This window comes from Hylobates moloch, unplaced genomic scaffold (assembly GCF_009828535.3).
Source record: "Hylobates moloch isolate HMO894 unplaced genomic scaffold, HMol_V3 SCAFFOLD_8, whole genome shotgun sequence".
NCBI lineage: Eukaryota > Metazoa > Chordata > Mammalia > Primates > Hylobatidae > Hylobates > Hylobates moloch.
Genome location: NW_026652283.1, coordinates 67,915,527 through 67,930,040, shown reverse-complemented (window position 1 = coordinate 67,930,040; position 14,514 = coordinate 67,915,527). Strand labels below are relative to the sequence as shown.

Below are 14,514 nucleotides of genomic sequence, written 5' to 3'. Positions count from 1 at the left end.
GCTAAAGTCCAGTGATGTAATCAAGTCTCACTGCAAGCTCAAATTCCCAGGCTTTTGTGACGTTCCCACCTTGGCCTCTAGGGTAGCTGGGACTACAGGCACATGCCACCATACCCAGCTAATTTTTAAATTTTTTGTAGAGATGGAATCTCACAATGTTGCCTAGGCTGGTCTCAAATTCCCCAGCTCAGGTGATCCTCACGCCTCAGCCTACCAAATTGCTGGAATTACAGGCATGAGCCACGGCACCCAGCCACCTTTTCACTTTCATAGTCCCATCTCGAAAGCCACTTCATTCTCTAAACCTTTCTGCCTGAACCTTTCCCCACTAATCGAATGTTATACCTCTCTTCTGGGCCTTCATAACCCTTTTACTCCTTAGTTCTCACTCTTTTTCACTATGAATGTCAAATCACCAAGTTGGCCAAATGTAAATTCTATAACCTAAACTTTATCTCAACTGTGAATAACCTAAAATTACCACATGTTAAACTTACTTGTGCTCCTGAGCCGCTAAATGGTGCTGGTATATAATGAAGAAATGGTACTGGGAAGAACCAAACCCACTCTCTACTTTTGTAGCTTTAGGCAGTTGTAATAAAGAAGGAGCCTAAGAGCTCTAAGAATGGGATGTGGAATCCATGTTTGGTTTTATTACTACTTCTCATCCCTAAGGATCAGTCATCTAGACCTACAGCCATTTAAAATGGCTTTTGGAAGATACACTGAAATTCTAAAATGAGCAACTGAAAGAACTCAGGAACAATGGGAAACATTTCTAGTATTATAAAAGTAAAAGCTAATTGGTATGACAGCAAGGAAAAATATACATATTAAATGGTAGATGTGATCACTCACCTGTCGAATCGACATAGTACAGAGAATATACAGGAAAATGAAGGAACAGTCTGTGGTGTCATCTCCCAGCAGATTTCGATGAGACAGTCCTTGGATGTAAGAAAGAGGGGTAAAAGGAAGCTTTGCCACCACTCTACCATCAAATCTAAAAGAAAAAAAAAATACAAAGAATTGTTATCTTTGGAAGACTGACAACTTTCTTACTTCCAAAGAAGAATCTGGGACAGAAATAGAGCTTTAAGTCTCTGATCTCTGAAAAATAAAGAGAGGGTGACATGCTAAAAATACACATGAACCTGATGTACTGTGATGTAAGGAAGAGCCTAGATTATTCTCATCAATCTTTTCCTAAATTAGTCGTTCTCAATTCTTTTGGTATCAAGACCCCTTTATATACAGACAAATTATTTAGGACCCTAAAAACTTTGTGTTTATGTAGCTTATAGTTATTAATATTTACTGTATTAGAAATTAAAAATGAGAAATGTTTAATATTTATTTTTTTGAGACGGAGTCTTGCTGTGTCGCCCAGGCTGGAGTGCAGTGGCACAATCTCGGCTCATTGCAACCTTCGCCTCCCGGGTTCAAGCGATATAAAATCGTTTATATCTTTATATATAAGTTATTTAATTATATGAAGTTGAACATGCATGAGACCTTAAACCAGCAACAAATCTGAAAAAAACTTCTGATAATTCCTTTATTTTTTTTTGAGATGGAGTCTCGCTCTGTCACCCAGGCCAGAGTGCAGTGGCGCCATCTCAGCGCACTGCAACCTCTGCCTCCTGATTCAAGCGATTCTCCTGCCTCAGCCTCCCGAGTAGCTGGGATTACAGGTGTGCACCACCACACCCAGCTAATTTTTGTATTTTTAGTACAGACAGGGTTTCACGATGTTGGCCTTGATGGTCTCAATGTCTTGACCTCATGAACCGCCCGCCTCAGCCTCCCAAAGTGCTACAGGAATAGAAGCTTGTTACAAGGAACAGAAATTGGTGTCTAGCATAACAAAGAAAAAAATTGGGAAGAGAAGAAGGAAGGTGCAAAGAGAGAGATGATTTACAATAGGTGGATTATTTCTTTAAGTGCACTTACTCTGTGACTCCACAGGGCAGGACCACTGCTCACAAGATATAGGGAAGCATATTTTGGCCCAGTAAAAGGAATTATTTTCAAACTCTAAAAACTACTCAATAAAAGTACTAGTTATCTCAGAAACCACTAAGCTCCTCATTGTTGGAAATAAAGGATGATAAATTATCTGCTAAAGACATTAGTGATTTCTGTATTAGGAGAGAAGTTATGTGTTAAATGACTTTTAAGATCTCTTTCAGGCTGAGCGCGGTGGCTCACACCTGTAATTCCAGCACTTTGGGAGGCCGAGGCAGGCGGATCACCTGAAGTCAGGAGTTCGAGACCAGCTGACCAACAAGGAGAAACCCTGTCTCTACTAAAAATACAAAATTAGCCGGGCATGGTGGCGCATGCCTGTAATTGCAGCTACTCGGGAGGCTGAGGCAGGAGAATCACTTGAACCTGGGAGGCAGAGGTTGTGGTGAGCCAAGATCGTGCCATTGCACTCTATCCTGGGCAACAAGAGCAAAACTCCGTCTCAAAGAAAAAAAAAAATCTCTTTCAATTCTAAAATCCTGTTATTTCAACTTTATGTAAATGATTCAGGAAGAGATGCCAAAAAGAACAAAGAGAAGTAAGTAGCTATATCTAGTTCTTTTTCTGGCAATCTGGGAGTTCAAGTCCTTCCCTTCTTAGTCTAACCTTAGATTTTTTTCCTTAAAGCATCTGCCAGCTGTTAACAAATTTTAAGAGTGTAAGGGATATTATTTTTGTTTGTTTCACACAGGGTCTCGCTCTGTCATTCAGGCTGGAATGCAGTGGTGCAATCATGGCTCACTGTAGCCTTGACCTCCTGGGCTCAAAGAATCCTCCTGCCTCAGCCTCCCAGGAAGGTGAGATTACAGAGGTATATCACCATGCCTGGCTAATTTTTTTTTTTTTTTTTTCTGTAGAGCTGTGGTCTTCCTATGTTGCTCAGGCAGGTCTCAAACTCCTGGCTTCAAGTGATCTTCCTGCCTCAGCCTCCCAAATTGCTGGGATTATAGGAATGAGCCACCACTCCTGGCTTACACAATCTTTTAGTATCCCTTATTGTCTTGGCCAGGCGTGGTGGCTCATGTCTCATAATCCCAGCACTCTGAGAGGCCGAGGTGGGAGGATCACTTGAAGCCATGAGTTCAAGACCAGCCTGGGCAACATGGCGAAATCCTATCACTACCAAAAAAAAAAAAATTAGCCAGCTGTTGTGGTGCATGTCTATAGTCCCAGCTACTCAGGAGGCTGAGGTGGGGGGATCACTTGAGCCCAGCAGGTTGAGGCTGCAGTGAATAGTGATCAACACCACTGTACTCCAGCCTGGGTGACAGAGCAAGATCTGGTCTCAAAAACAGATGATCAAAGTTAAACTTGGAGAAATTATGTTAAAGACTGAATAACTTTTGTTCAATATAATCAAAACATGTATTAGACTTTTAATTTCATATGCCAGTTTATAAAAATAGATATACAGCCTTTAACTTCTAGGTGCTGGCAATCTAAGACACAGTATTTTTTTAAATGTACAGGGTACAAAGACCAGAACAAAAACATGAATACAGCACTAATATTGGTAAAATGTATTATGCGAACCTCCACTAGTTTGGGAAAACAAAACAAGCAAATAAAAAGCTATTGTTTGCCAGTGTTCTGAATAAGAAAGTTGCTGAAAATAATATACATAAAAACAAAAAAATAAGGCCGGGAACGGTGGCTCACGCCTGTAATCCCAGCACTTTGGGAGGCTGAGGTGGGTGGATCACGAGGTCAGGAGTTCGAAACCAGCCTGGCCAATATGGTGGAACCCCCTCCGTACTAACAATACAAAACAGAGTAGGTAGTAGGCAATGATAAGAAAATTAGCCAGGTGTGGTGGTGCGTGCCTGTAGTCCCAGCTACTTGGGAGGCTGAGGCAGAAGAATTGCTTGAATGCGGGAGGCAGAGGTTGTAGTGAGCCGAGATTGTGCCACTGCACTCCAGCCTGGGCGACACAGCTAGACTCCATCTCAAAAAAAAAAAAAAATAGCCTTCTTTCCTGCCAACATATCCTTTTATAAGAAACTTGATTATAATGAAACTTTCATATAATTTTCCTCCTTGAAGATACTCTACTTGACTTCTTTGACTTCTATAGCTTGGAAGACCTATATCTCACACACACACACACACACACACACACACACACACAGCATCTAGTATTTTATGTTGATGAACTGCAAAAATAATCTGGCATTTCAATACTGGTCCAAGGTCTAATAACTTAATCACCAAATATTTGATAAGTGCTTATTATATTATTAACTCTATTAGGGATAACGTATCACATATGCTTGCATATAGCTTTGAAAACCTCCATTCTTTAAAAATTTCATAAATATCATAGCAGTGATATGGGCATTCTCTTCATCTTGTTCCCATCTTTACTGCAGTATTGTTGGTATTTTACCTTCAAGTATTTAACCCTCTTCTGGTTGTTCTAATTCATTGCACAATAGAACTAGAGAACAGCGATGGAGAGAAAGGGAGGGAGGGAAAAGAGAATTTGGAAAAGATGACAATATTATTTGTCTGATCATATGATTATCTATCTAGAAAGCTAGAGAATCAAATTAAAAGCTATGGGAGTTCAGGAAGATGTCCAATTAGAAAATAAAATCACAAAAATTGATAACCTGCTGGGCATGGTGGCTAACGCCTGTAATCCCAGCTTTGGGAGGCTGAGGTAGGTGGATCACTTGAGGTCAGGAGCTCAAGACTAGCCTGGCAAACATGGTGAAACCCCATCTCTACTAAAAATACAAAAATAAGCCAGGCGTAGTGACGCATGCCTGTAATCCCAACTACTCGGGAGGATGAGGCAGGAGAATCACTTGAACCCGGGAGGTAGAGGCTGCAATGAGCCAAGATCGTGCCACTGCACTCTAGCCTGGGCAACAGAGAACAGAGTGAGACTTTGTCTCAAAAAAAAAAAATTGATAACCTACTTATATACAGTAGTAGCAAACTAGAAAATATGAAATATTACTTATACTTATTTGGGAAGGAACTACAGAAAGTATATAAAATAGACTTGGCAGAAATACCATGTTTCTGGATGGGAATACTAAAAATTATAAAGGTATTTAATACCTCAAAATTAATGCACAAATTTAATAAAATTTCAGAAAAAACTCAGAAGGGATTATTTTAAAGGAAGCTGACAATTGATTGATTCTAAAATTCATTTGAAAGAATAAGTGCCCCAGGAACAGTGAACAATACAGTTAAAACAGAGTAGGTAGCAGGCAATGATAAGAAACTAGTTTGGGCCGGGCGCGGTGGCTCACGCCTGTAATCCCAGCACTTTGGGAGGCCAAGGCGGGCGGATCACGAGGTCAGGAGATCGAGACCATGGTGAAACCCCGTCTCTACTAAAAATACAAAAAATTAGCTGGGCGTGGTGGCGGGCGCCTGTAGTCCCAGCTACTCCGGAGGCTGAGGCAGGAGAATGGCGTGAACCCGGGAGGCAGAGCTTGCAGTGAGCCGAGATCGCGCCACTGCACTCCAGCCCGGGCGACAGAGCGAGACTCCGTCTCAGAAAAAAAAAAAAAAAGAAACTAGTTTGAAAAACAGGCTGGGGCCAAAGCATGGAATGTCATGAGAGCCAGGGTAAGGAGTCGGACTAAAATCAGTAGTAAGGGTTGCATGGTGATAAGTGTGGACTTTAGAGTCTGACAGACAGGGTTAAACCCCAGCTCAACATTTACTAGCTTGGAGACCTTGAGCAAGTTAAGTAACTTAGAGTCTCATGTCCTCAGCTGTAAAAGATTAGAATTCTTATCTTAGAAGACTGTTAAAAGTAAAAGGGAAGGCAGGGCGTGGTGGCTCACACCTGTAATACCAGCACTTTGGGAGGCCGAGGCAGGTGGATCACCTGAGGTCAGGAATTCAAGACCAGCCTTGCCAACATGGTGAAACCCCATGTCTAGTAAAAATACAAAAATCAGCTCGGTGTAGGGGCGAGTCCCTGTAATCTCAGCAACTCGGGAAGCTGAGGCAGGAGAATCACTTGAACCCGGGAGGTGGAGGTTACAGTGAGCCCAGATCACACCACTGCACTTCAGCCTGGGTGACACAGCAAGACCCCATTTCAAAAAACAAAAAACAGTAAAAGAGTAACATATATAAAGAGTTCAGTACAGTCCCCAACATAGGTTACTGCTTAATCAGTAGCAGATAATGTTATTAGGCAATGAGTAACAGGCTTCTGAGGATGGCTAACTTAACAATGTTGGATAGAGAGGAGACACCTGAGGGAGTGAAAGCAGGCTATTGTGATACCAAGCAAAAAGTAATAGCGAAGGAGAAAAAAGGAAATAATCATTGAAACTAGGATGGGAGCTGGTGCTAGGATGAATGAGAAGAGAGGAGGGAGGGATGAATGGATGACTGCACAGACAGAAAACATGGGCTGTTAACTGAGAGGAAGAGAAGGTTGAAAGGGTCAGATTTAATCCAGTACATATCATTAAATTTGGGAAAGGACAGATATGGAGTAATGTCTAGTGAAAAGAGGGAGAGGAAGGGAAACAAAAAAGGTTTGAATTCCTGGTGATTAGAATTGAGTACCACTAAAACATATGGATGAGAGTGCTGCTTTCACAGGGAACACAATTGGTTCCAAGTGAGTTTCAAAGTCCATGGTTGACATTAGGGTTCATTCTTGGTGTTGTACATTCTATGGGTTTGGACAAATATATAATAACATGTTATCCACCATTATAGTATCATAAAGAATAATCTCATTGCCCTAAAGAATCCTCTGTTCTCTGCCTAGCCATCCTTGCCTTCCTCCTAACTCCTGGCAACCATTCATCTTTTTACTGTCTCCATAGTTTTGCCTTTTTCATACAGCAGGAATCGTACAGTGTATAGCCTTTTTGGAAGAGCTTATTAACTTAAAATTATGCATTTAAGACTTCTCCATGTCTTTTCATGGCTTACTAGCTCACTTCTTTTTAGCACTGAATAATATTTCATTGTCTAGTTGTACCACAGTTTGTTTATCCTTTCACCTACCGAAAAGACATCTTGATTCCTTCCAACTTCTGGCAATTATGAATAAAACTGCTATAAACATCTGTGTACAGGTTTTTGTGTGGATCTAAGTTTTCAATCTATTTGGGTTCACTTTCACTTTTTATTCTATATAAGTGTTTGAATTTTTTAGAAATAAGTTTTATATATTACTCATATAAGAAAATTATTTTGTAAAACTCCATATATGATTTTTTTCCCCATATATGATTCTGATGCACACTCCTGGTTAAGATCCACTGCCTAAGTTTTGGGAAGCTACTGATACATAACAAACAAGTCGTTTCAAATCATCAGGGAAAAGATGATTTATTCAACTATGTGATACTGACAATGGTTAAAAACTTAGTAAAATTGGAAACAAAATACCAAAATAAATTGTAGACGAAACAAATATTTAAATATAACAAGTAGGCTAGGTGCAGTGGCTCATGCCTGTAACCCCAACACTCTGGGAGGCCAGAGGTGGGGATCACTGGGGCCCAGGAGTTCAAGGCTGCAGTGGGCAATGACTGCACCACTGCACTCTGGCCTGGGTAACGGAGTAAAAATGTGTCTCTAAATAAATAAATAAGAAAATAGAAAAAAACAGGAAAATTTTTTTTCTATAATCTGATATGAGGAACGCATTACTTACATAATGGAAAAGAGTAACAGCCTTAACAACAAAAAATATTTTCCAAAAAAAGAGTTTAATAGCCTCTATATGTAAAAAACTGTTGTAAATAAAAACATAAAAAATAAACAGCAAAAAAAAGAAGGCAGGGAGCAAGTGGAGGGAATGAACTAGGAACTTAAAACTGGAAAAACATAGTATATGAAAAGATGTTAAATCTCACACAAGTTATTCAAAAAAATGAAAAAATTTGAAAGAAATATTATTTTTCAACTATTCAATTGGCAAATATTAAGCAGATATATCATAATTTCCAGTGATGATAAGTATAAGGAGAAACATCCATTCACAAGTACTGATGGCAATAATCTAAAGATATAAATTAATAAAATCTCTCTAAGGAGCAACATATACCAAAGTTTAACTCAAGAAATACTAGGATATACCCTAAGGGAATAATAAGTATACACTGGTATACATACTATCTAAAAATTCTATATGATGATTAATAAAAAATTAGTTAACAGAGTACATACATCCTGGCCAGGCACAATGGCTCACACCTGTAATCCCAGCACTTTGGGAGGCCGAGGCGGGCAAATCATCTGAGGTCATGAGTTTGAGACCAGCCTGGCCAACATGGTGAAACCGCATCTCTACTAAAAATACAAAAAATTAGCTGGGCGTGCTGGTGCGCACCTGCAATCCCAGCTACTCAGGAAGCTGAGGCAGGAGAATGGCTTCAACCCAGGAGGCGGAGATAGCAGTGAGTTGAGACTGGGCCATTGCACTCCAGCCTGGGCAAAAAGAGCAAAACTCTGCTTCAAAAAAAAAAAAAAAAAGTACATCCATTCAATGGAACATTATAAAGACATTTCAAAAAAGAGTAAGTTACAGAAATTAATACATATATCATGTTTTAAAAATTGCCCACAGATTTTTGTGTGGACAAAATTATAGCAGGTTACAAAACAACCATTCTTCTGTATTAAAGTTTATATTCAGCCTGGGCAATATAGTGAGACCTCGTCTCTACAAAAAACTGTTTAAAAATGAGCCTGGGCCAGGCGTGGTGGCTCACACCTGTAATCTCAGCACTTTGGGAGGCCTGGGTGGGAGATCACTTGAGGTCAGGAATTTGAGACCAGCCTGGCCAACATGGTGAAACCCGTCTCTACCAAAAATACAAAAAGTAGCCAGGCATGGTGGCGCACACCTGTAGTCCCAGCTACTCGGGAGGCTGAGGCAGGAGAATCGCTTGAACCCAGGAGGCAGAGGTTGCAGTGAGCTGAGATCGCGCCACTGCACTCCAGCCTGGGTGACAGAGCGAGACTCTGTCCTGAACAACAACAACAAAAAGATAATAAATTACTATCATCGTTGGATATTTTCTGTCAAACTCAGTTCCGTAATTACTCTGGTCTGCTATATGCTGGTTTAGACAACAGTAATTTACCTTATCATTAAACAAGATTATAGTTATTAAGACTCTATTTTAAGAGGGAAAAGATCTTTTTATGACTATTTTCATTTTGAAGCAGCATGTTAGTAAGCAACTGAAAAACAGAGGGAACATATTAAATTCTCTATAAAGAACCCATAATGCCTAAGCCTATGTCTTACACATAAAACACCCTCAATATTAAAAGGGTAAAAAGGTTATTGTGTAATTGTATTTTATAAAAATTTAATTCTGGCTGGGCGCGGTGGCTCACGCCTGTAATCCCAGCACTTTGGGAGTCCAGGCAGGTGAATCACCTGAGGTTAGGAGTCTGAGACCAGCCTGATCAACATGGCAAAACTCTGTCTCTACTAAAAATACAAAAATTAGCTGGGCATGGTGGTGCATGCCTGTAGTACCAGCTACTCGGGAGGCTGAGATAGGAGAATCGCTTGAATGCAGGAAGACAGAGGTTGCAGTGAGCCAAGATTGCACCACTGCACTCCAGCCCAGGTGACAGAGCAAGACCCCGTCTCAAAAAAAAAAAAAAAAAAAGACCCAAAAAACAAAAATTCCCTTGATTTTGATAATTGTTTTGAAGTTATATAAGAAAATGTCCTTAGGAAATATATAGAGAAGTAGTTATGGGAAATGGGGCCTACAGCCTACAACATACTCTCAAATGATTAAGAAAAATACATAAATAATGTATGGATGAGCACACATATAATAGAGAAAAGGGAGAAAAAGAAAAAAAAGAAGTGAAGCAAAACATTAACAATTGTGAATGTAGGTAATGGATATACTATTCTTGCAACTTTTCTTTAAGTTTGAAATTATGTCGAAATAAAATATTACCCAAAAAGTTCATGCTAGCATACATACGAATATAGAGTAATAGTTATTAGTCAAAAGCTTATAAAAGGACACTCACATGGAATTGAACATTCCCATTAGGGCAGTAAAACAAAAGCCAATCGCAAACATGGATTTCATTCGAACCTGTAATGAGACAAACAAATTGTCATTTTACACTAAAAAAACACATCTAAAGCGTATCTCAAAAGTTTTGGTTTCATGTCATTTTTTTTGTTTTTTGAGGCGGAGTCTTGCTCTGTCTCCTAGGCTGGAGTGCAGTGGTGCAATCTCGGCTCACTGCAAGCTCCGTCCCCCAGGGTTCACGCCATTCCCTTGCCTCAGCCTCCCGAGTAGCTGGGACTACAGGCACCCGCCACCACGCCTGGCTGATTTTTTGTAGAGATGGGGTTTCACAGTGTTAGCCAGGATGGTCTCAATCCCCTGACCTTGTGATCCGCCCGCCTTGGCCTCCCAAAGTGCTGGGATTACAGGCATGAGCCACCGTGCCCAGCCTCATGTCATTTTTTAAAAAAATCTCCTTAGCACTTCAAGACTAGCCTGGCCAACATGGTGAAACCCCATCTCTACTAAAAATACAAAAAATTAGCCAGGCGTAGCGGCGGGTGCCTGTAATCCCAGCTACTCGGGAGGCTGAGGCAGGAAAATCACTTGAATCCGAGAGGCGGAGGTTGCAGTGAGCCGAGATTGTGCCACTGCACTCCTGCCCCAGGCGACAGAGTGAGACTCCGTCTCAAAAAAAAAAAGTACTCCTTAGCAAAAAGCTATAGCTGTATGTTGGGTAACCCGCCCTTCACCTCCAATTCCTCTTCTTGCCACCCAGTAAGGAAGAATATTGGGGTGACTGTGGCCCAATTCTGGCCAATGAGTTAATAAGTACTGGCAAAAGGTCTCTCAGTAAGTAAAAGAGAACTATTGCACAGTTCAGGTGTCCTGTGTTAAATATATAGAAGTTAAGTGAAAAATTAATCAAGCTATATAATTAGCCTATCTATGCTTTAGGAAGATATGCTCAAATAAAGCCTACTCTTAATAAATAATGAGGAAATTGGTAGTGAAATCACTTTTCCTTATACTTCATGGTATGCCAGATACTGAGAACAAAAGGTCTCTGAAAGAACAAAAGAGCCAGGCACGGTAGCTCACACCTGTAATCCCAGCATTTTGGGAGGCCGAAGCAGGTGGATGGCTTGAGCTCAGGAGTTCAAGACCAGCCTGGGCAACATAGCAAGACCCCATCTCTACAAAAAATACAATAACAAGCCAGGTATGGTGACACACGCCTGTAATCCCAGCTACTTGGGAGGCTGAGGTAGGAGGAGCGCACAAGCCCAGGTGGCAGAGGTTGCAATCCGTCAAGATAGAGCCACTGCACTCCAACCTTGGTAATAGAGCACGACTCTGTCTCAAAAAAAAAAAACACAAAGACTCGGCAGGGTGCAGTGGCTCACGCCTATAATCCCAACACTCTGGGTGGCTGGGGCTGGAGGATCCATCACTTGAGCCCAGGAATTCAAGATCAGTGTGGGCAAGATAGCAAGACCTCATCTCTACAAAAAAAACTTAAAAATTAGCCGGGCGTGGTGTACTCCTGTAGTCCCAGCTACTTGGGAGGCTGAGACAGGAGGGTCCCTAGAGCCCAAGAATTCATAGTGGCAGTGAGCTCTGATCGTGCTACTGCATTCCAGCCTGGGTGACAAAGCAAGATCCTGTCTCTAAAAAAGAAAAAAGAACACAAGACAGTAATAAAAGCCATTTATAATGTTCCAACTCCTATATTGGGATTACACACATCACCATAAAACCAAAGATTCAGCATTAACATAGGGAAGAAAAAGAAAATAAACTACTTCATTTGAAAACATAAGAGGGAACTAAGAACTGTGTGAAGAGGACAAATTATGACCTCTGAGACAGCCTAAAAAAGCTATTTATAGTATTAAAATGAAGTTTAAGAGCAGGAGCATATTTTCACTTCCATTTGGTCCAGGAACACCCATGATATTATTTATAGCCTTCGCAGGTGATAAATTTCTGAAAAGGTGAGTGCAATGCACTTGATGCAAATCAGTCTTTTGCTAAAAACATTATGTGGTTAACCATGAAGTTATAGTTAGGTCTCTTACCATTGATAGATCTCTGTTATTATTCTTCAGTTTCTCTTCTTGTCTCTCTGCAAAGAATTAATGAGATGGTTAATACATACAATGCTAAGCACAAAGCAGCTGTTAAATAAACTGTCACTGATTGGTGATTACAAAAGCACTCTATCTCAATATCATTTAATAAGATGATGAAAACACCTGGGATAGTACACATTTTGTACTCAGGAGATTCAAATGCAGCAGAGCACCAAAATATTTCAATTTAAATAAATAAATCTTCAGCGTTTTTTTGAAATTACCTCTGGTATTAAATGTCTTAACTCTGTACATTAATATATATATGCTTATGTTACACCAAAGGGAATTGCCAATCAGTTAATCTGTAAGTATAACATAATGATTGTACTTAAATGTCTCAAATTAGTTATCCTTCTCTTAAATTTTCTCCCTTTTTTCAATTTCTCTAAAATGGCATATAGTCTAAAATTATAAGCCAGTTGATAGGATGAACTTAAAATTCAGGTTCTAGCTGGGCAATCCCAGCACTTTGGGAGGCTGAGGTGAGAAGATCACTTGAGGCCAGGAGTTCAAGACCATCCTGGGCAACATAGCAAGACCCTGTCTCTACAAAAAATTTACAAATTAGCCAACCATGATGGTGTGCCCCTGTAGTCCCAGCTACTTGGGAGGCTACAGTGGGAGGATTACTTGAGCCCAGGAGTTTGAGGCTGCAGTGGGCCATGAACGCGTCACTGTGCTCCAGCCTGGGCGACAGGGTGAGACTCTGTCTGAAAACAAAAACAAAAACAAAAAACTACGCATTCTCTAAGTAGTGAACTTTTAGAATACAACATCTATGAAATTTGACAAAATTTCATGGAGAGAATAATCTGGAAATATGCAGAAGATACATTTATATTTAGAATGATTTCTTTTCCAAGGTGACTAGCAAAAGGGAAAATTAAAATTCAGAAAAGGAATACTCCAAAAATGGAGGCTACATTTCTTGTGGCTATTGGAATAAACTAGTAGCAATGATGACATCCATTCTGACCACAGTCAGTAGACCTTCAGCCAATCCAAATAACATAGAAAAAGGCCTAGAATGAGTGTATAAATTCAGGACCCCAAATATATTAAATTTCAAAAAATTTCCTCTCATATTTAAATCCAAGTCATGAAGAAAAGAGGCCAGGTGTGGTAGCCCACACCTGTAATCCCAGCTCTTTGGGAGGCTGAGGTAGGAGGATTGCTTGAGTCCAGGAGTTCAAGGGCAACACAGAGAGACCCCATCTCTACAAAAATCTTAAAAATTAGCCAGGCATGGTGGTATATGCCTGTAGTCTGAGCTATTCAAGGAGGCTGAGGCAAGAGGGGTTGGGGTTGTGGTGAGCCATGAACATGCCATATACTTCAGCCTGGGCTGACAGAGGGTAACCTTGCCTCAAAAACAAAAACAAACAAACAAAAAAGACAAAAAAAGAAAAGAGATACTTAGCCCACTCAGACAAGCTTCAGAATGTCTGCTCTCCCTTTCCCATCCACCTTCTGGGGACATCTGACTGGCACCATATCTTGGTGAAGGGTTAGCCTCATGAAGATTTATAACACCCTCTGTCCTACTACTGCTGACCCAAGAGGCAGCCAAACCATAGGCTCTCCCATGACCTATGACATAAAAAGATCAGCTGGGCCAATTAGATTCCTCTCTCAGGAATTTATGCTAGAAAATTTTGGGAAAATAAATCAATTAACTATGGGAACAGAAATAGAAAAGTTATAATATGGTACTGGCTCTGAAACTTTAATTTGCCTAAGAATTATATGGGCAACTTGTCTAAAAAAAAAAAAAGAAAAAAGTAGACTCCTGAGTCCCACATCCAGAGATCCTGATTCAGTAAAGTCTGGGAGTAATACTTGGCACCCTTCATTTTTCACAAGTATCTCAAGCAATATTGATGTAGGTAGTCTATAGATGACACTATGAAAATACTGAGCTAGAACCCCAGGACACAAACATCTGGAGCAGATATTCCTAAGGGGTTGGGGGTGGGGAAGGACACAGGGAAGGTTAGGTGAAGGCAAAAGCTGAATGCCAAAAAAATTAGTGAAGTTTTACAGTGAAGATCCCTGTCCGGCTTTTTCTCAAGACTTGCTCTGCTTGCAGGACTTGCTATACCATGGTTCCTGCCTTCCTGTAACCACTTAGTTCAGCTTTGCCTGAGTTTCTCATCACATGTATCCTTCAAATAAGCCCCTTATGACTTCTTTATTTGAAATGCAACAAAACAAACCATATAAAATTCATATACCAAAAGTAAATTAATTTTTCTTCTTATCAGAGGGAAATGCAAAATAGTCAAAACATTTGCTCCTGAAATTAAGAATCGGGACCATCAAATCTTCAGTTAAAAAGCAAAGGACACTTACCA

At 40.3% G+C, this 14,514-nt stretch overlaps 1 protein-coding gene across 1 annotated transcript in view; it reads right to left on the bottom strand.

The window, feature by feature from the left end:
• TMCO1 (transmembrane and coiled-coil domains 1) overlaps window positions 1-14,514 on the bottom strand; it is a 41,420-nt gene that overhangs the window by 14,355 nt on the left and 12,551 nt on the right. Inside the window, exons 5-7 of the mRNA XM_032161110.2 lie at window positions 12,104-12,150; window positions 10,036-10,103; window positions 859-1,003 (exon numbers count right to left, since the gene is read on the bottom strand). Coding sequence (XP_032017001.2) covers window positions 859-1,003; window positions 10,036-10,103; window positions 12,104-12,150 — 260 coding nt within the window. The remainder of the gene's footprint in view (window positions 1-858; window positions 1,004-10,035; window positions 10,104-12,103; window positions 12,151-14,514) is intronic.